Source organism: Cucurbita moschata, unplaced genomic scaffold (assembly GCF_002738365.1).
Source record: "Cucurbita moschata cultivar Rifu unplaced genomic scaffold, Cmos_1.0 Cmo_Scf00013, whole genome shotgun sequence".
Taxonomy (NCBI): domain Eukaryota; kingdom Viridiplantae; phylum Streptophyta; class Magnoliopsida; order Cucurbitales; family Cucurbitaceae; genus Cucurbita; species Cucurbita moschata.
Window position 1 is genome coordinate 4,104,174 of NW_019268529.1, and position 22,158 is coordinate 4,126,331.

Sequence of the window (22,158 nt, forward strand, 5' to 3'; positions counted from 1 at the left end):
CTCAAAATTAACTAATTTATTTTTTTAATATTACCCATTTATTTTTTTAATGGCATATATATATATATATATTGGACCGTTTAAAGGTATTTTATTAATTTGATGGTTTTTTTTTCCGGTTAGGTAAAAAAAAATGTTATACATAATTTTGAAAAATAAATATTTTGTAATAGTCCAAATCTACTGCTATCAGATATTGTTCGATTTGGTCTGTTATGTATTGATCGTCAATGTTTCTATAAGAAATGTTTTGTTCTCATCTCTAACGGGTCGCTCAAAAAAACAAATATATTTTAAAAATGTATTTTCAAGCCTACACAATATTTTTAATAAAGTCTAAAAATATTTTTAATTACATAGAAAAAAACAATTTAGCCCCCACAATAAAACTCTCTTTGTAGCCATGAAATCAAGTGACGAACAAATATCAACACACAGCATTAAAATCTTGACACCTATATTATAGGTTTTGAATTAAGCAATACGTTATTTCTCTCTCAATTCCAAGTTGACTTTTGGTTTTAATTTCTAAATTAGTGACGGTCGTATGTAATCGTTAAAGATATGTATCAGCTGAAATATTCAATATCAACGTCGAGTATCGTTAGTCTTCTTTCAGCCGTGTTGCCCACTTTCCATTGAATAATTACTCAACGTGATCGTTAAAATCTAGCTTTCGTTTTCGAATTCGTGTTGCTTGGAGCTGATCTATTATGTCCCGTCAAGTATTCGTTATTGTCAAAATATAGTTGCCAAATTTTTTTTTCTCAAATTTACTATTTATATAAAATGCTTATTTCACAAAATAATTATAATAATAAGTGAATGATGGTAGGAACCAACACTCTAAAACGACATTCTAAAAGGACTCATGTTAGTTTGTGTGTAACATAGTCGGGTTGCAGGGGATGCAGAGGAAGGAACGTTCGAGTCTTTATTTCTAAAAACGAGGTAACGTAGTCATGTTGTAGGAGATGTAGAAGAATGTCGGAATCATCGAATGTCAAATCTTGATTCTTAATCATCAGATGCTAAGTTATAACTTTAAACATTCGCTATTACAATTTTATTTATTGACTTGAATATTTTTTTTAGGTTGAATTTATTTATTTTAATACTAAAAAAAAACTTTACAAATTTTCTGAAATTCCATAATTTCATCCCTGTCGACATTTTTGTGTAATTAAAATTTTGAAATATTTGTCCATATCGATATTTCAAATTTTGGAAAATATTTAATTTAATTTCTATGATCCACCGACCTTTTTATTTCTCATTCGTCAAAGTCGCTTTCAAAAAAAAAAACAATAAATAAATAATATATATATTTAAAATATTAAGATTAAATTACAAAATTTGCTGATGATGAAAAAAAAATCCATATATTTTAATATTGGTGAATAATTAGTGTTTTAAAAAATAAATTACTCGTTAATAAATTTTAAAATGTATTTACTAAATTCTCTCGTGTTCAGATAATTAAATAAGTATTTGAATTTTAGATATATATATATATATATTTTTTTTTTATTATTATTATTATTATTATTATTATTTTTTGCAGGAATCGAATTTCCACGAATAATTTTTTCATATTTATCATTTTAAAAAAGGATTATTAAAAATAAATCTGAATAAATCAATATATTTCCAAAGCGCCAACCTCATTTATAAAATTTAATTATTAATATTATAGTCTTTAACAATTAAATAAAGTTGAGTGTGAAAAGTTTTTTTAATTATTAAAAAAAATCATATTTATCTATTATAAATTATATTAATAACTAAAATTTCATAAAATTCAAATATGAGATATTTATAAGTCACAACACATTATTAATATCGGTTATAAATGTTTAGTATTTTTAATATTTTAAATTTGGAATAGATTATAACTCTATTTTCGAGTTCTTCAGATTCATCTAATAAAAAATGTCAACGAGCAAATTAAATTGGATTTTTTATTTTCCAAAAATTCAACTCATCCTAATTTTTATGGACGTTTGAGTTTTGCAGTTTGGGATTGGTCGGGTTATTCAGTCATATAAACACCTCTAATTTTTTTTCTTCTTCATCAGTGGATGACCAACCATTTCAAAAAATCCATATATTACAAATTAAAAGAACCCTTTGTAATAATTTTAATATAATTAACCTATTTTTCTAAAGTACCATCTTTTTAATAATTATTCCAATGTCTCATTATTTAAAATATATTTCAAACTAATTATTATTTAAAAAAAAAAACTGGCTATCTTGACAATTTTATTTATTTATTTGAAGTTCAATAAATTAATAATAATAATTGTTATTATTATGTTTTTTAATAGCATATTGGTTATTTACATAATCAAACAAAATCAAAGCCTACAAAATTGGGAATATTATAAGTTAATTCTTTAATTAAGTATAATTTGAGCCAAACAATTATCTCATATTATTTAAATCAAATTTAATATTTAGATAAATTATGGCATTAAAAAAGAAAAAAAAAACAATAGAATTTGAAGTTGTTGCACGTGCGCGTGCACGTGCACATGAGTCATTTTAATTCAGTCTCATCCGTGCACGTGCACATGTTTTCTTTTCACACCAACTATTTAAATGAACACACCTAGTATTAATTAACCTTATTCCTATCGTTACAGTGTCATTTTAGCATGTCTTGTTCTCGATCACATGCTTTTTAGAAAGCTATTAGAAGACATCGAACATAAAATTGTTCTAACAATCTCGGTTAGAGTTTAGAGAAAGGAACCAAGCTGTGGTATGGAGACAAGTTATGTAGATTAAACAAACGTGTCAGCTGAGGTGTCCTTCCTTAGATCTAAACTTGGATGAAAACAACGAACTTAAAATTGTGGGGTATTGATTCATTAATGAGATTTAAACCCTTAAAAAACTCGAACAATAACAATTCAACTATATTGTGAGGTATTGATATACATTAATGCCAAGCTTCACAACGTTTTCTCTCTATTAAAACGTGTATCATTGATAAAAATATCAAAGACTCGTCCTCCAAAGATACATTAGTTGAACAAAAAGATTTTAAAAAAACATAAATGTGTTTAATAGTTATTTAGTTACGCTTTAAAAAATAATACTAAAATAAGTATAACATAACTCAGTGGTTAACATACTAATTATCATCCGGGTTTGATTAAGTTTGTTTTCTCGCTAATTCTTTAGAATGGTAAAAACATTTGAATTTTTGTTCAAAATAATTTTTTTTTTAATTTAGCTTCAATTTTTTAGAAAAAAAAAATTAGGTAATTTATAATTATTAAATTAATACTTAAATTAGCTCTATTTCGTCTATGTTTGACGCCGTACATATATGAAATCAGATCGATTTGAATTATAGTGTGATTTGATATGAAATTATGGTTAAAAAAAATTTTCTGTGCAACTTTTAAATCAATTAGTTAAATATTATTTTTATGTCGTATTAAAATATTATAAGTGTAACGACTTAAAAATATATTAAGATAAATTTAACGGTTTTATGTCACATCGATATGAATTGAATTATTAGAACATGGAAGATGTCGAAAAGTGCACTAAAACACGGGATTGACAAGACAACATTATTTTAGCACATTTTTTAATATATTAAATTAATGTTTATTTTATTATATGATTTGAAAATGTTGAAAGAAAATCATAGGGATAGGTTCTTTTCTCATTTAAAATTCAAAAGAAGAGCCCAAAAAAGGGGGAAATAACAATGTTTTCATTAATTAATTTAATATTAATAAATGGCCTTGATTAAATCAACCATGCTTTAAAAAAATAATGTGGAATTATTTATGAGATGCGACAAGACATTATAATACAACTCATGTTTTTAAAATAATTAAACTATGTTTTTCTTATGATGTTTGGTTTTTTTATTAGACACGCATGTTCCTATTTTATATTATATACTAAATAATTATTTTTGAGACGTTTCATTGGTAACTGATCATTCAATACAAGTAGGTAACGTGATCATATCATAGAGGATGTAGAGAAACGTCATGGCCATCCTGTGTATAATCCATATTCCAAATTCTGGTATGGATTATAGGTATGAAGAATTATAGGTAGAATCTGTCGAGGATCGAGGCCATCAGATGTGTAACGACCCAAGCCCACCGCTAGCATATATTGTTCTTTTTGGGCTTCCTCTTTCGGGCTTCCCCTCAAGGCTTTAAAATGCGTCTGCTAAGGAAAGGTTTCCACGCCCTTAATGTTTCATTCTCCTCCCAAATGTTGAATCCGTAGGGAGCGGGGTCATCTAGGAATCGATTTCCACACCCTTTAAAACGCGTCTGCTAAGGATCGGGGTCATAAGATGTCGAATCCGTATTCTAAATCTTGGTATGAACTCCAGACATGAAACGTTACAGATTGTATTAAAACAAAACTTGTGAGATTTTACGTGGATTGGAGAAAAGAACAGAACATTTCTTATAAGGGTGTGAAAACTTCTCTCTAACAAACGCGTTTTAAAATCGTGAGGTTGACAGTGATACGTAATGGGCTAAAGTGGATAATAACTACTAGCGATGGGCTTGAGCTGTTACAAAACCTGCCCGAAACATTACAGATAGTATCTAAGGGAACCTCTCATAGTAAAATGTAGTTCGAAGACAAACTAAAATAGAAGCTAATGGACATGTGATACTGCAGTAAATGGAATGAATCACGACTACAACCGAACAAGATTGGTTATAAATACATAAAACTTTAGTTAGATCGAGACAATTCTACGTTGGATGGCGTTCTAATTTTTTTTTTTAATGTCACTTCTCTTTCCATCCACTATCTTTGTATATTGCTTGTTAGTACTATTTTTTTAAAAAATCACTTCCATTTTTGTCTTAACTCCTCCACTAACTTTCTTCATTCTCAGCTTTTTTTCCAACCTTTTTATTCCATTATTTTGCTCTTAAATCATCAATAAAAAAAATTATAATATGTTACTTAAAACAAATTAACAAACCTTATCGAGCAAATCCTGTTATATGGAATCAGCCTAATAAAAAGGTCTGATACCAAATAATAAGGAAATCACTGCAAGAGAGTAAGATTCAGATTAACTTGTTGATCGATATCTTAAGACAAGAACACGAGGAATATTCTTTTAATTTTTTTTTAAAAATTAAAAAATATTATTAAATTTTAAAAAAATTATATATAAAAAAACCATATTTCAAAAATAATAACTTTTAAAAGTAATACTAATATAATTAAAATTTTAGAAACTTTAAAATGTATAGATAGGATGTTTTCTATTCATATATTTGACAGTTAAAACATTTTAATTTCTTTTTTTTTTTTAATTAAAGAGGGTTCGTGCTATTTTCAAAAGTTCAGGGATATATTTTTAAATATTTAAATGTATTTTAAATTTTTTTAAAAGGTGAATTTTAGTAAGTTTAATGATATTTTTGAATATTTTAAAAAATATATTAACGATAAAAACAATTTAAGGATATTATTGAATTTTCTAGAAGGTTACATAAGATATGACATAAATTTGAGGCCAGTTTCCTCTTGATGGGCTCTGGACTGGGCCGGGAATATTGAGCTAAATTTCAGGTTGGATCCGGAACCGGGTCGAGTTCGCGCTCTCAATTTCTCCCGTTGGCAAGAGCTTCGCTCGTGAGCTCTGCAACTGCGACTGGCGCGAGCCATCGTCTTGTTCCTTCGAATCCAGCCTCGCGGGAGAGTTAAATCCATTTGTATTCGTTGAAGTTTGCGACGATGCTATGGTTTGGTCATAGTAACTAGGATACGATGGCGTTCTTCTGTAGGATAAATCAATCCAAGCTAACACACTTTTCCAATCAATTCAAGAGGCATTATTTTCAAGTTTGTTATGCTCCTTCAATCGGTTCGGGTCGTTCAACGAAACATGATTCTGAGTATATAGCGCGTATAATTCCCCGTGGACCAGCTGATTTTGGCGGTAAAGTCAGGTTTTATGCTGCCCCGGTTCAGGTACTGATTCTGGTCCTTATGGATGGCAATGGTGCATTAGTTCTTGAATTTAGGATAAATTATATCAAAACTCGTGTAGTAGTGTTTTTCAAAGGTTTCAAGTCCTGTTTTAGATGCTAAATTTTCATGCCTTGAACTTTCAAAAGTTGCGTATTGGGACATGGAATAGAACAGATTTTAGTTATTCTTTTTTTTTTAAAAAAAACTTACATATATCTTTTTGTATTATACTAAAGATTCTTTTAGTTAGCTTGTTAAGCTTGCATTCGCTCTACTGATTATAAATTAGGCAGCTGATTTGAATTATAGTGTGTTTAATTCATAAAAAAAAAAAAATGGTGAGACTGATCTTGTTCATTTTATGATATGTTATTAAAGTTTCAGGGCAAGGCGAAGAAGGAAGAGAATAATACGAGTGGACCACGACTTAATGATAAAATCAAGGCTGAGTTTGTGAGGCTTGTATCTGATGATGGTATGTGAGATGAATATTGAATTTTTGTTAATATCATAGTTTGAGATCTCTAAGTTGTGATGCCTTTTCACGTTCTTGGGATTGATATATCACGTTCATAGTGATGCATCTAGGCGGTTAGCGTAGCTCTCTCCCCTCTGACAAAATGGGAAAGGTTCATGGAACAATAAGTCCTCATATTTGGGTAAGAAGGGTGTGTGGTGGATGAGGAATTTGATTTTGTTCATGTCTGATATTTCATGTACAACTACCTACTACATGGATAAAATTTGCTAGAAAACTAGTATTGAATTGATCTATTGGAACGTGTTATAGGGTGCGCTATCTTGATTGTGAAGAAGTAGTAACATGAAAATAATGGAAAAATGAGGAAGAAAATGAATGTTTTTTTTTAATAAAAAAGAAGGAAACATTATAATTTGGACAAAAAGAAGGGTTTACTCTTTATGGGCAGAAGGAGTTGTACAACATTCTCCATTTGACTTGAGTGTCAGAAGTATGATTAAGTACAAAAAATTCTTAGAAGACATGCCATCGACAAATCCCAAAAAGCGATTTTCTTGTCTTGAAAATCTTAGGGTCTGACAATCTCTTTAAACCAAGTAGCCCAAGCAAGAACTAATGCACCCACCTTCACCATATTCCAAGCAAGAAACAATGCACCCCCAATCAACAGTCTCCAAAACTCTTCGAAAATGAATTTTATCGGGTATAGAAGTTGTGTAATTATGTTTTGGGCTATGAATGAGGATTGTGTTTGTTTATTACTTGTTGATGTGTTGCACATGAATTTTTGTAGGACATGCAATTGTTTCACTTCGTGAAGCTCTTGGACGTGCTCGTGAGCTCAAGCTGGATTTGGTTGAGGTAAACTTCCATTTTTCATGTTGCCAGCATTTTCTGTCTTTTTATATGTATAATTCTACTTTCAATCTCAGTAATTAGTAGACTTTCATATTTGTTATCGGGTCATGCAATATTTCATTTCATGTGTCATATTTTTTAGGTCCAACAAAAAGCCAACCCACCTGTCTGTAAAATCATGGACTTTCACAGAGAGAAGTACAAGCAGCAAATAAGGGAAAAGGATCGTGTTAAAAGCAAGGTGAGTTCCTGAGACGAAATACAAAGTCTTAATCATGCCACAAAAATTGCATGGTAGATGACCAGATTACCATACTTGTTAGGATTTAGGGAGGTTTTATTATACTTTTCAATTTTAGAGTATTATTTTTAAGGTTTTAAATTACGATTAGTTAGTGGTCATTATGGTATCGATGGACATGAGAGTTACAACCTCTCAATTGACCATAGGTTACTTTAAGATTTATTTTCAAGGGTATAAATATTCATTCTTGTTGTTGCTTTAGTATGAGAATTTTGGATTTTAAAATGAAAGTTGCATATTATGCTTCTTAAGCCATGAGGTTGTTCCTTTGCATTTCTTGTGTTAAGATTTGCATGCTAGAGTCATTCAAGTAGTCTTGATCAAACTATCTTGTAGAATAATTTGAATCACGAGTTTTTTTTACTCTTGATCTTGATCATCAAGGTAATCCATTCCAAAACCTTCCCTTGGACTGATTCTTTATCATTTTTGGAGTTCTTTGATAATTTAGATTTAAAGGTCTTGTTGTTCAACAAGGTTATTAGATCAAATCCGAAGAGCTTCATAAAAGTTCCGCAAGGCAATGTACATATGGGTTAGTGTCTTTTAGATAGTGATAATGCCTTTGGTCGGGATATTGTATTGAAATCAAGAATTTATTGTTTAACTTTTGCTACTTGATCCCATGTCAGTGCTGAGCCGTATTTTATCATAAAATTATGTCAAATTGGTTTTGTATTCCTTTTCATTTCGATAATGAATGAAGTGGGTATAATTCAGCCACAAGCTTGGATGATTGTAAACATCTAACATGTTTGTACTTCCTTCATGATTGCATAAATAAAACGAACAATCAAGTTGATTGTCTGAGATTCATTATGATTGGCCATTTTAATATTATTCCACTTTTAGGTATTAGACAGACAAATCTCTAGAGCTTTGGCTTAATTTACTGAATAACCGTTTAAAAAATTGTGCCAGTTTTAGTTAGTCTTTTTCCCAAAAGGAAAACCTGTTAGTATTTCAGGTCTTGGGAAATGACTCGTAAAATTTATATTAGGAAAAGTGTTGCATGCGTTGTGAAACAGATTCATATTCTTGCAGGCTGAAGGGGGTTTAAGAAAGGGAGATCACAAAGAAGTCCGCTTCACTGGGAAAACTGTGAGTAATTTATTTTTTAATGTTCAGACCTTTTGCTGCCATGAATATAACTTGAAGACTCTCTGATGGTGATATGATTGAATGCCTTGCGGACGGAACAGAATTTTCTATTCTAGCCTCATCAGGAAAGTAAAATTGCGTACAAAAGTCCTACTATGACCATGAATATTATGTTTTAAGCCATGGCTTATACTCTAGTTCTGTACCATCCTTTCTTAAAAATGATTTCATTATAGTTTAAGATTAATGTTCTTCAAGTATTGTGAATTCATTTTCAGCAATTTGGTCCTCGCTTCTATAGGTCTATATGGAAATCAAGTACCTAAAAACGTTAACCTACTTAATTAAGAAACCTCTTATGGTGTTCGACCTAGTTCGTGGATGGAAACATTGAAAAGTCAAATGTGGATATCACCACTAACCTATTTGTTTATAAAAGTAAAGTTTCATTTTTTTCATTCAAAATTTGAACTTTAGGCGAAGATTTTTCTGCATTTAATAATTTCCTTCAATTATTGTTACTACATACAACATTGACATTACTTTTGGTATGTTGTCCATACCCAAAGAATTGTGAAGGGTTTGGTTCCTATCTCGCTACGACACCATTTTTTCGATGTTAAGACTAGAGTTGAGACAATTTCTTTTTCGCTAAAAGAGTCCTTGAGCTCCAAACCGACTTTTGACCATTATGAGAGCTTACAACAAGACTCTTAGTATTTGATGCTAAAAATTATTTATTTATTTATTTGTATTGTCATCAGGAAGAGAAGGACCTAAGGATGAAAGTCGATATGGTAAAGCGATTGATGGAACGAGGTTACCGTGTGAAGGTATTATTTTTCCATTTCACAAAATGATTCATAATTTCTGTTCTTTTTAGTTTCTTATTTCTTTTCAGAGGTCAATGGTTGTTCGTTTGGGTGTTTTTCAATACCAGATCGCCACAAATATGTTCTAAACACCATACTGTTCATTGTTCAAGAATATCTTACTCTTATGCTCTCTTAACAGTGCAGTGCCAGGGGCGGTGAGGATCAGGACTTGGGTGGCTTGTTATCTCGTCTCTCTGCTTTGGTATTGCCTCATGAAACACTTCATTTTTTCTTGACGATACCAGTTCATCAATTTCTATTGTCTTATCCTTCCCACTGCATATCGTTAACAACCTTTTTGCAGATAGAGGATGTGGCAATGGTGGAAAGTGGACCAAGAGTGGAAAGAGGACAGGCATATGTTATAGTCAGGCATGTTAAATTTGGCCCCTCAAAGAAAGGGGGCGGTGGAAAAGCATCAAAAGTTGCTGTGAATGCAAGACAGGAGGTTAAAAATGGCACCACCCCTCTGGTTCCGGCGGCCCGTTCTTCAAACCCTGACGAAGAAGAAATGGGTCCTGAAGAATCAGATTCTGGAGCAACGTGGTCAGTTGTTGATGGTAATAATGATTTTGATGAAGTTTTTGACTTGAAAGATGATGCCAAAGGGATCCCCTTAGAAACCACTGCCAATAAAATGAATGTAGCTTCAGACAGGGATGTTAATGTCTCAGACCTTTCGCCACCGACGCGGTTGCCTGATACGAGTAGAACCAGCTCCGTTCCACTCTCTCGACAAGATTCTTCCACCAAAGCCGATAACAGATACAAAAAGATCGAACCTGCAAACCGGTTCCAACCACCAAATGTAATGGATAACAAGGGCCGAGGTGCTAGAGACTCACTCCGATCAGAACCCCAGATTCGCAATCAGTGGAGGCAACCTCTTACGAACACAAACTTATCGCCGCCCTCCATGAGAGAAACCAGGCCAGACGACAACGTTTCTTCTGCATCAAGAAACACTAAGCATCCCTCAAATGAGACATCCAAGTCTGGTTCATCACAGCATACCGTTCCTGATCCATCCAAAACTAGCTTTGGGATCTTCAGTGCTCTAAATGCCAATGCTCCAGTAAAGCAAGATGCAGCATCCACAAGTTATCGAGGCAATCGAGGGCCATCGACTAATCCGAACGCGCCTGGAGCTTCAGAAAGTTTGAAGTTTTCATTAACAAAATCCGACAACAATGTGAACAAGGGATCGAAAAGCTGGGGAATTTTCAGTGAGGGTCCTAATAATTCCCCAAACAGGATATCAAAACCTAACTGAGGTGAAGGTAGAACATGTTTACAGTGATTGTTTCAGAATTATATGGAAGGCTGAATTTTGATGAGGATATTTATTTGGACATGGAACATAGCAGAGATTCTTCTTCAAGTAGTTACTACTCGCCGTGCTGTTGTGCACGTTGCAAGTTTTATAGTGATTTTGAGTAATAAGAATATTGTCCACTTGAACATTTTTAATGGTCAAAGATCGAAGAGCAACGTCTCGATATTTTAGGTAGATATCAACATTGTGGTAAGCGAGCGCTTTTGTTGGACAAAACTCAAAGTTCACAACATTGAGACGCTCAAGGCAAATGTGAAGATGCTCCACACAGCATCACAACACTTCAGACAGAAATCAAGAAACGCAAGGGCATTTTCATTTGATGAAATCTAAACTTCAAAGCATTGAAACGTTCCAGACAACTCATGCAGGGCTCCTCTCGTAGACTCCAAGACGTTCTTGTGCTTGAAAGGTTATCCAAATCATTAGCTAAAGATGCCATTTAGACCTTTAGAGAACCAACCTCATCATTCTCGTAAGTCTACAAGTCTTTTGTATTATTAAAAAGGGTTCTTACGGGTTCACGTGATTCTCATCCATGCTAATTTTTAATATCATGCATGACATTACGACTCTTCATTAAAATTTTCGAGTACATTTCAAATCATTCTCCTTAGGAAAGCAACTATCGTCATACATTTAAGACATGTTCTAAATTCTATCTCGCACATGTGAATGTAGACCAACATAAACTATTGATCGCCCCATTATCCATCTTGACCAGAGCGACCCGCCTCCACGTTCTCTTCTAGTGCACTATTGCTGTCATCTCCTTCTCTTGGACCACGCCTTTCGGTCTCATTGAGCTTTCGGCTCTCATATGCTACTGGGTGGTTCCCTTATCGTACTAGCACACCGCCTATGGCATAGTCTGCCGCATCTGTGTCTACTTCAAATGGCTTAGCTTAGTGTAATCTGGCAACTGCAATACGGAGTCATCAATCACTGTCTGCTTGTTGTCCTCAAAAGCTCTTTGTTTTTCGATCAGTGTGAAATGCCCGGTCTGTACGTCCTTATATGATCACAAGCTTCAAGGCATTAAGAATTAAATACATTAATGTAGGCAGTGTTTCGACGCCTCGAACAAAAATCTCCATTACAAGATGCATACGTGCTTTCGTTTAACGAAACCCAAAATTCGTAGCATCGAGCCAACCAAAACAACGTCTCATGTGAAATATGGGATAATAATTTTGTTCGTGAATTATACTTGAAAAAGTTTTTGTTTGTGAACCAACCAAACTTTATCGTTCATTTTATTGATCCTACAATATTTTATATGTATACTCTTTTGTAGCCGAATTTGAACACGACATTTTATTTTGGATCTTCCAAATCATTCCCGAGAAAAACTTTAATAAACAAGAATATAATTTCTAAAATATACCTTACTTTAATAAACAAGAATATAATTTCTAAAATATACCTTAATAATGTTAACCTAATTTAAAATAAAAAAATCGTATTTAAAATAAAAATATTATATTCTTAACCGAGAATATTTGTATTAACTAATTAAGCTAAGCTCTCGACAAATTTTATTAAATTCTTAGAAAAATGTTAACTTGCCTTGTAAATTATAAACTTCCTTTCAATATTAGAACTCCCCAAGAAAAGCACCTCTCATTCCCTTGCTTCAAATCCAAACTTACATATAACTATTTTTAAATTTATTTTTTTACTTTATATATTTTATTTTTATTATAATATTATTTTTATTTTTTAAATACTAAAAAATGAATTAAAAAATATGTTTTTATAATAAAGTTTCTATTAATTTCAAACATACACAATCATTGACAATTATATATATACATATTAATTAGTAAAAATTATTATTAAAATTTTTGAAATATTAATGGAAAAAAAGTTGGGTTTAAATATATATCCAAATAAATAAATAATAAAATTTGTATAATATAATAAATATATTTTTAAGTTAAAAAAATAATTATTTTTGTAACGGGACTTGGTCCTAATTTTGAACGGTGGTGATGGATCACGATTACCATACCAATCAACGGACACAAATATATAAGAAGAAGGTCCCCAGGTTTTTATTTATTCCCATAATCAACCCCCATATTATTGGTATTTACAAACCCACCCCCACGGTAACTCTCTTACCAGCTCCTCCCTCTAATTCTTTCCTAATATATTATATTCTCTGGTTCGAAAACGGAGTTCGAAGGAACCTCCGTTCAAAATCAAAGGCCTCCTTTTCTTCATCGCATCCTCCTTCTTTCCCTCCAATTGACGGCGATTCTCAGATTGCGTTTCTCTTTGCAGCTCGTTTTTGTCTGCCTCCGAGCAGCCTCAGGTTCTCATTTCATTAGCTCGTTTGTTTTGGTTACTTGATTGGATTGAGCTTTTGGATGGAATATTTTTTGTTTATTGTTTGGATTACTGGTGGGATGGATGTTTGAGTTTAGCTCGAGGGATTGATCTGCGAAGGTCTTGAATCGTGGTCTTCAGCTTCTTTAGTTAGTTCGTTAGTTTGCTTGTTCTTTTTTTCATTTCGATTGATGGTTTTGCTGGTAATTATGACCTGCTCTGAGTATTTGGATGCGAGAACGGGAGAGGTGTAAATGGTTTTAGCCATTGTTTCTTCTTCTTGTTGCGTTTGATTCAAGTAACTTTATGATTTTAACGAAGACGTCCATTGGATGCCTTCTTAATTCTGTCGTCTTGCTAAGCATATTAGCAGATGAACCCAGAATTTTTCAGTTCTGTTTGTGTTGGTCAATCGTCTTTCCTGGGTTTTTGGTTTTTTTTTTTTTGAATTTTAGATCTGAAAATCTAAAATGGAGATGGTTGTGATATACTACTGGAAACATATTTGGTGACTGTTCTAAGTAGCAACAAAAAGCTACTTGCAAAATATGTCAAGGTCCTGATTCTTTATTCAAATATGCTATAAATGTCCACTTCTTGCTGCTCTGTTCATTCTGCAACTTTTCCCTATTTGTTGAAAATATGAAGGAAAAAGAAGGAGCAGTGAGCTTATTTGACTTTATTGTTGCTTAGAGTAAAAGTACAGCGACTGGTTTGTTCATACTTACAGAAGAATGGGCCATGGATTTTGTTTGTTCACTTTCTTGGCTGGCTATATAGGCATCTAGGAAGCTTGAATTCTCTTATTACATGCAGAGTTGGGTATCCAACATGGACATCTTTGGTATATGATTTTGGAGTTTTAATTTATTTAAATGTTGCACACGGTGAGGATGCCCAAAGGATTCGTTGGGGACCCTGGACGCGTTAGGGAGGTGCATCTGGTGAAGTACAATAATATATATAATAAAAGAAAAAAATGTAGTTCTGTTTTGGTTCTTATATTTGAACTTTGACAAATGTACTTTACAGGATTGAAATGAATATTATCCCAATGTACTTGAGTTACATATGTAAGTCATTGCTGTACTCATCCTTCTTCCTTCTTTCTTTCCAGATGGGGCAACAGGATTCTGTGGACGAGGAGTCTCTTACGGATGCTTGCGATAGTTACATGAATAGGGATGGTGTTTCTACAAGTGGAAATATTCACATGCCAACTATAAATAGTGATGAAGCTAGAAGAATGAATGAGAATAGAAGTGATAAACATAATATTCCGCATGTATATAGACGAGATATTGTAAAAAGCAAAGGCAGTGGTATGATAGGGATTGTGACTGAAGTTGCTGGTGATGCTGATTCAGATACTGACATTACTGATGATGAAGATGACTATGATGATGGTGAGGATGGTCTTGATGATGATGGTTGTGATGATTATGATGGTGATGGGGAGAACGAAGGTCAAAACAAGGAAAATTATGACGATGACACTAATGCTAAAAATTCAAACAGAGATAGTTATAAGAATCAACCCCTTCCTGCTGATGAAGTTCGAGTCCTCTGGATGGATGAAAGTGAGACTACTCAGAATGTTAATGATTTAACAGTTACAGATAGGGGGTTTTTACATGGTGATTTTGTTGCTGCTGTTTCCAATCCTACAGGGCAAGCAGGTGTTGTGGTAGATGTAAATATCTCTGTTGATTTGTTAGTTCCTGATGGATCAGTTGTGAAAAATATATCATCTAAGGACTTGATACGTGTGAGAGATTTCGCGGTGGGGGATTATGTGGTCCTTGGTCCATGGTTGGGTAGAATTGATGATGTCTTGGATAATGTGACTGTGATGTTTGATGATGGCTCCAAGTGTAAAGTCACAAAGGCAGAGCCATCGCGGCTCAAACCAGTTTCTAAGAATATCCTTGAAGATGCAAGCTTTCCTTACTATCCTGGCCAGCGGGTGAGGGCGAGTTCTTCAACAGTTTTTAAGAATTCTAAATGGCTTTCTGGTTTATGGAAACCTAATCGATTGCAAGGTACTGTCACTAAAGTTACAGTTGGATCAGTGTTCATTTATTGGATAGCATCTGCTGGATATGGACCAGATTCTTCTACCACCCCAGCTGAAGAACAGAGTCCAAAGAACTTGAGACTATTAACTTGTTTTTCACATGTGAATTGGCAATTGGGTGACTGGTGTCTTCTTCCCTCCTCATTCTCCTCTGGCTCGACTAAGGACTTATCACAAACAGAACTTTCTGATTCAGTGACCAATACGTTAGATTACGCACAAACAGTGGGAGCATGCGATTCAGAGGATACCGTGGTAGATGAATTAAGTGGGAGAACTGAATCCACTGATCTTGACTCCATTAGTGCATGTAATGGAAATTATAGGGATCCAGAATGTAATATTTTGCCGGAATCTAGTAGTTCTAGGGCAACAAAGGAGAATACCCATGAGACTTGGCCTCTCCACCGCAAAAAAATTCGTAAAGTTGTCATCAGGAGAGATAAGAAGGCTAGAAAGAAAGAGGAGAACTTTGAGAGGGCCCTTTTAATCATCAATACTACGACAAAAGTTGATGTTGTATGGCAGGATGGCCGGACAGAACTTGCGCTGGATTCAACTGGCTTGATTCCAATTAATCCAGGTGATCATGAATTTGTTCCAGAACAGTATGTGGTTGAGAAGGCCACTGATAATGATGATGATGTTACCGAAAGCAGGCGAGTTGGAGTTGTGAAAAGTGTTCATGCAAAGGAGCGAACAGCCTGTGTAAGGTGGCTAAAACCAGTCTCCAGGGCAGAGGATCCTCGAGAATTTGACATAGAAGAAGTTGTTAGTGTGTATGAGCTAGAGGGGCATCCAGATTATGACTACTGTTATGGTGATGTTGTTGTTCGTTTGTCACCTGTTTCTGATTCTATAGAAGCTCTGTCTTCTGAAAACAATACTGAAGAATTAAATCAGCAAAGTTCAACCAATGGGGTGATGAGTTGTCCAGAAAAGGTTTCAGGAAGCCTGAAAATAGAATATCCATCAAGTAGTGATGATTGCTTTGACTTCTCAGATCTCTCTTGGGTTGGAAATATAACGAATCTTAAGAATGGTGATATTGAAGTTTTTTGGGCCAATGGCATGGTTTCAACGGTATTTTTCATTTCCTAATTCTTTTTTTTTTTTTTGGTTAGATGAGCACGACTCTCCACAATAATATGATATTATCCACTTTGAGCATAAGCTCTCATGGCTTTGCTTTGGGCTTCTCCAAGATATTATCCACTTTTTGAAAATGGTACTTGGTTGTAAACGTAAAAAACAAGACCAACTGGTTTATGATCTTCTTCTAACAGGAAGAGTGCATTATCATTGTAATTAAACAAATTTGTTATAAGGTTAGGGAGCTGTTTTTCCTGTATTTTCGTAGGAATTGATTGTTATTTTTATGTTTGGTATCTGCTTATTTATTGGCTTTTAAATTAGTTGATCTTGAAATATTAAAAATGTTACTTTTTTTTTTTGTCTTGATAGTCTATAATCTAACACTCATATGTGGTAACTGATTTAGTTTTTAATGATTTTCACTTTTCTCACGAGTTTAGAAACTCAAATGCTGAAGTGTTTATTATTTCGCTAAGGTTGGCCCTCAAGCAATTTATGTTGTTGGTCGAGATGATGACGATGAATCAATTGGTGCTGGAAGTGAAATAAGTAACGGTGCTGCAAGTTGGGAAACAGTTGATGATGATGATGATGAAATGGATGTTGAGAACGCCAAGGAGGTAATATTCTTTTGGTACACAAGTTAGCAATTCTTTTGAATGGTTCTAATGTTGAGGATCGTTGGGAGAGGAGTCTCATATTGGCTAATTAAGGGGAAGATCTAGAGTTTATAAGTAAGGAATACTATCTCCATTGGTATGAAGCCTTTTGAGGACAAAAGCAAAAACCATGAGAGCTTAGGCTCAAAGTGGACAATATTATACCATTGTGGAGGGTCGTGGTTCCTAACATGGCATCAGAGCCATGCCCTTAATTTAGTCATGTCAATAGAATCCTCAAGTGTCAAATAAAGAAGTTGTGAACCTCGAAGGTGTAGTAAAAAAATGACGTAAGTGTCGAACAAAGGTTGTACTTTGTTCAAGAGCTCCAAAGAAGGAGTTGAGCCTTGATTAAGGAGAGGTTGTTCGAGGGCTCCATAGGCCTCGGGGAGGCTCTATGGTGTATTTTTTTTTGAGTGGAGAATTGTTGAGGATTGTTGGGAGAGGAGTTACATATTGACTAATTAAGGGAAGATCATGAGTTTATAAGTAAGGAATACTATCTCTACTGGTATGCGGCCTTTTGAGAAAACCAAAAGTAAAATCATGAGAGCTTATGCTCAAAGTGGACAATATCATACCATTGTGGAGGGTCGTGGTTCCTATCATCTGATAATAATCTCTAGATTTTCTAAAGAATAAAACTAGAAGTAACATGTAATTATGAGGGCCGGTATGGACTTTTGTTTTAATCATGCATATTAGATGCAAAAGGTCAGTCTGAATTCCTGTCTCTTTACTTGTAATCTTCTTTAAATAATGGGATTCAAAATTATTTTGATAGACTCTCAGTCTTTCACTCACTCTCAATAATATCATTTCTTTTTCGGTTTCTTTTTCAAAATTTATTTTGTTTGCCTTTGCTTGTAACGTTGTTATCTACAGTTTTAAGAATAATTACACCTGATATGTATTAAGGCATCGCGAATAATGACCCACGTCAATGTCTCTAGGATATTGAGCTGCAAGATACTGGTGTGGATTCTGAAGAGGAAGAGAGTGAACAGCATAATTCAGGAAGAAGTCTAGCTCTTTCTGTTCCACTTGCTGCATTTCGATTTGTTACTAGATTGGCTACTGGAATATTCTCACGAGGACCAAGAAATCGAGAATCAATGGATTTGGATTCCCACAGTGAAAGTGACACTCAATCCTTGGAAATTCAATCTTTGGAGGAAATAGATTCTGGGCTTCAGTCTAGCTCTCTTAAATCCAATTCTTTTACTACTTCTGATATGAACTCTGACTGTGGAAGAGGAGAGGACGATGATGCCTCAGAGCCATCAAAAATGTTAGTATCAGCAGAAGCTTCAAGCAACCTGAGGACTGCTCAATCAGATGGGTCAGCATGCCATGAGGATGGCACCTGCAGCTTCAAGGGCTTTGATATCGCTAAAGATCCTTTGGACCATTATTTTCTTGGTACAAATGGACAAGTAAGTAATTTACAAAATTCTCCAAACCTTGATATATTTGTGAAGTTTCGATACCACTTTGATGCTCTAAGAATACTTCTGTGCACAGTTCTTGTTTTAGGGTTGCACGGTTCTTGTTTTAGGGTCTTGTTCTTCATGTTCATCAATACTTTTGGGTTTCGAGTTGTCCAGATTGGTTTACACGTTCTTACTTGAAAGATTCTCTCACAAGTCTGAATGGTTGAACTTTGTTGAATGCAGACTATTAACGGAAGGAAATGGCTTAAGAAAATCCAGCAAGATTGGACTATCCTCCAGAATAATCTTCCAGGTAAACAATGCTTTTTGCTTCATTGTGTCGCGTCTCGTGAGATTGACATTCATGTATCTGTTAGCTGAGCCATGAATGAATTCTGTAACAGATGGGATATACGTTCGAGTCTACGAGGATAGAATGGACCTTTTAAGAACCGTCATTGTTGGGGCCTATGGGACCCCTTACCAAGATGGCCTTTTCTTCTTCGATTTTCACCTCCCACCAGAGTATCCCGACGTTCCACCAGTGAGTCATAGCATTAAGTCACTTCTATAATCTGGGTTGTCTTATACGGTAACTTACTGATGGGATTTGTTATGATGCAGTCAGCATATTATCATTCAGGTGGGTGGCGGATAAATCCCAATCTTTATGAGGAAGGCAAAGTGTGCCTTAGCCTTTTAAACACTTGGACTGGCAGAGGAAATGAAGTGTGGGATCCAAAGTCCTCTAGCATCCTTCAAGTGTTGGTATCGCTCCAGGGGTTAGTGTTGAATTCTAAACCATATTTTAATGAAGCTGGATATGACAAACAAATTGGGACAGCAGAAGGAGAGAAGAATTCCTTGTCGTACAATGAAAACACTTTCTTGTTGAACTGCAAGACAATAATGTATCTTATGAGGAAGCCTCCGAAGGTGGGTATGACTGTTTATTTTCATTTTCATTTGAATATCTTTGTTGACAACTTTTTCTGCACCACACAATCTTCAAATGTCATTTGCTAAATAGACCAAAAAGCATCGTGCTTGTGAGATCTCACATCGATTGGAGAGAGGGACAAGTGCCAGCAAGGACGATGGGCCCTAAAGGTGGGTGGATTGTGAGATCTCACATCGGTTGGAGAGGAGAATGAAACATTCTTTATAAGGGTGTTGAAACCTTCCTCTAGCTGACACGTTTTAAAAACCTTGAGGGGAAGCCTGAGTGGGAAAGCCCAAAGAGGACAATATCTGCTAGCTGTGAGCTTTAGTTGTTACAATTGGTATCAAAGCCAGATACTAGGCGGTGTGCCAATGAGGACGCTGAGTCCTGAAAGGGGGTGGATTGTGAGATCCCACATCGATTGGAGAGAGGAATGAGTGCCAGCGAAGACGCTGGGTCCTAAAGGTGGGTGGATTGTGAGATCCCACGTTGGTTGGGGAGAAGAACGAAGTATTCTTTATAAGGGTGTGAAAACTTTTCCCTAATAGACGTATTTTAAAAACTTTAAAAGAAAGCCCGAAAGGAAAAGCCCAAAGATGACAATATCTATTAGCAGTAGGCTTGGGCTGTTACCGTGCTTCTTTTTTCTTTTTCCTCTTTAAGGGTTTGAAGAACTTGTGATTGGTCGGTGGATTTAGTAACTTGAGCGAATTTATGTATGCTGTACTCAGAAAGTTCACGATGCAATGACTGCTAGTGATATATTAGCTATAAATATTATGTTTGACCAATTGATTTTGTTCATGAATAGGACTTTGAAGAACTGGTTAAAGAACATTTCAGGAGGCGTGGATATTACATCCTGAAGGCCTGTGATGCATACATGAAAGGTCACTTAATTGGCTCTCTCACAGAAGATGCCTCTATAAGAGAAGAAAGCGATCCCAACTCCACGTCAGTCGGGTTTAAGCTTATGCTCGCTAAGATTGTTCCGAAGCTCTTCTCGTCGTTGAACGAAGTCGGAGCTGATTGTCGCGATTTTAAGCATTTTCAACAGTTGTAGCATTACAAAAAACTCCAGATGACAAAGTTGTCATCATTTACACATAGCTGACAAGGTAATCTTTTTCTTTTCTTCTATTCATTCCCATTCATGTTAAAGCCTTCTTGTCTTTACCCATTATGATCAATGATGCACCTTGTTTATAAGTGTTGAACTGGGGGCCTCATGAACTTCAAAAGCTTCCTAGAATTCTAGGATCTGGGTTTTTGTGACAATTCTTTGGTCTGTGATCCATTTTTTTCCTTAAAAAAAAACAAAGGAAAGTCAGTTAGGAGTTAGATGGTCGTGTTCTTCTGTCGTAGGTTGTTTGTCCTAAAATGGACTTTTTTTTATGATGATTTTTTGTTGTACTGCATTTCAGTATTGCTCAAAGAAAGTAAAAGAAGTATAATATGTTGTGCTGCAATTTATTCCTTGTGACTTTCTAAAGGTATGTTACTGTTTGAGCTGAAAAAAAAAAAAAACATTAAACTACAAACTTAGTCTATAATACTGAAAGTGACTGTTATAATTGGTCTCTGTAAAGGATCGTCTCCTTTGCTCTGAGTGTCACAGTTATGCTTGTTTAGGGCGTGTTGCCCGTGGCCACATGTCTATGCCACGCCAAACCATTTATTTGATTCCATGTTGTATTGCTTTACTGTTGTATTTTCTATTTGTATGACTATTCGGCAAAATCATGTCTAGGTCTGTCAGACTTAAATCGTCTCAAAATGTACTATAGAGGATGATATCAGTCGTCAACTCCTTCTGCCTAGATTTGTATGGCCGTTTAGCGAAATCATGTCTGTACTATAAGGAGATGCAACTAGTTATCAAATTTTCATATTCGAGTTATATAATATTTAAGTTGTGGTATTTCTTTATATACTTAAGGCATATAACAAATTTCAAACCTTCTTTCAACCTTACTTTTAAACTCTTTTTCAAAAATCTCTTCTATCGTTTTCTAAAACCTTCTTCTTAAAATAGGCTAGAGGCTTAAGCATATGTTGCTCGGTTGCAGGCGACGCGAATCCAAATTGACTTAACTTGCTCGATGTTGGGAGTGAATACCACACAATCGCAAAAGTCTATTGTCAAAAAAAGTGCGATTGTGATACTGGGCATCCCCATTTATGAAGAAAGTTTGAAGTTTTGAGCTTCTCGCATTCATTCGTCCTTTGTCGGGTGGTGTTTGTGTGTGAGTTGTGCTACCATATGACTCTGAAAAAAAGTCTATACTTGAACGGTGATAATAGTTCGGTTGTCGAAATTCTTTAGTTCGACAAAATTTTGCTAAATAGTCCTTATAATATGGACTATTTATAAAGGTTTTTACTCTTGGTGAGATTTTAACAAACTTTTAAATCTAGTTATAAATAATAAATAAATTAATGTCAAAATATGAAAATAGTGTTTGGTAACATAATTTTTTAAACTGTTTATTGGTAATGTATTAAAAATAAATAAATAATAATAATGTATTGGTGAAAATCTAAAAATTATCAATATATATATAAATATAAGTGTATAAATTTACATAATTAAATTTTTTTCATATTTTTAATTGAAGCTGTTTCCTTTATCAACTTACCAAACAAGTTTTTTTTTTTTTTTTTTTTTTTT

General features: G+C 34.3%; 2 protein-coding genes across 5 annotated transcripts; both read left to right on the forward strand.

The window, feature by feature from the left end:
• Window positions 1-5,787: 5,787 nt before the first annotated feature.
• On the forward strand, window positions 5,788-11,092 carry LOC111451694 (translation initiation factor IF3-1, mitochondrial-like). Its single transcript, XM_023092207.1, has 8 exons — window positions 5,788-5,991; window positions 6,370-6,466; window positions 7,266-7,333; window positions 7,473-7,571; window positions 8,679-8,735; window positions 9,500-9,568; window positions 9,750-9,812; window positions 9,915-11,092. The coding sequence occupies exons 1-8, from the start codon at window positions 5,788-5,790 to the stop codon at window positions 10,881-10,883; spliced, it is 1,626 nt and encodes a 541-aa protein (XP_022947975.1). The 3' UTR covers window positions 10,884-11,092.
• Window positions 11,093-12,988: 1,896 nt separating this feature from the next.
• LOC111451318 (probable ubiquitin-conjugating enzyme E2 23) lies at window positions 12,989-21,805 on the forward strand. Of its 4 annotated transcripts, none has more exons than XR_002711963.1 (9): window positions 12,989-13,266; window positions 14,398-16,440; window positions 16,929-17,072; window positions 18,065-18,547; window positions 18,788-18,857; window positions 18,949-19,088; window positions 19,169-19,480; window positions 20,299-20,605; window positions 21,557-21,805. XR_002711963.1 is itself a non-coding variant. In XM_023091694.1 (8 exons), exons 2-8 carry the CDS (start codon window positions 14,398-14,400, stop codon window positions 20,548-20,550), a joined length of 3,444 nt encoding a protein of 1,147 aa, XP_022947462.1. In that variant the 5' UTR covers window positions 12,989-13,266; the 3' UTR covers window positions 20,551-20,953. The 4 variants fall into 4 exon arrangements, 1 of the variants encoding a protein (XP_022947462.1); XR_002711960.1 differs by lacking the exon at window positions 21,557-21,805 and adding an exon at window positions 21,274-21,353; XR_002711961.1 differs by lacking the exon at window positions 21,557-21,805 and adding an exon at window positions 21,238-21,329.
• The last annotated feature ends 353 nt before the right edge of the window (window positions 21,806-22,158 follow it).

Excerpts from the sequence above, each read along its gene's own strand:
- LOC111451318 (XM_023091694.1), top strand. The coding sequence starts at position 14,398 with ATGGGGCAACAGGATTCTGTGGACGAGGAGTCTCTTACGGATGCTTGC. Across the intron at positions 16,441-16,928 it reads CCAATGGCATGGTTTCAACG|GTTGGCCCTCAAGCAATTTA; the intron begins GTATTTTTCATT and ends TATTTCGCTAAG. Across the intron at positions 19,089-19,168 it reads AGTATCCCGACGTTCCACCA|TCAGCATATTATCATTCAGG; the intron begins GTGAGTCATAGC and ends GTTATGATGCAG.
- LOC111451694 (XM_023092207.1), top strand. The coding sequence starts at position 5,788 with ATGGCGTTCTTCTGTAGGATAAATCAATCCAAGCTAACACACTTTTCC. Across the intron at positions 5,992-6,369 it reads TTTATGCTGCCCCGGTTCAG|TTTCAGGGCAAGGCGAAGAA; the intron begins GTACTGATTCTG and ends ATGTTATTAAAG. Across the intron at positions 6,467-7,265 it reads GAGGCTTGTATCTGATGATG|GACATGCAATTGTTTCACTT; the intron begins GTATGTGAGATG and ends GAATTTTTGTAG.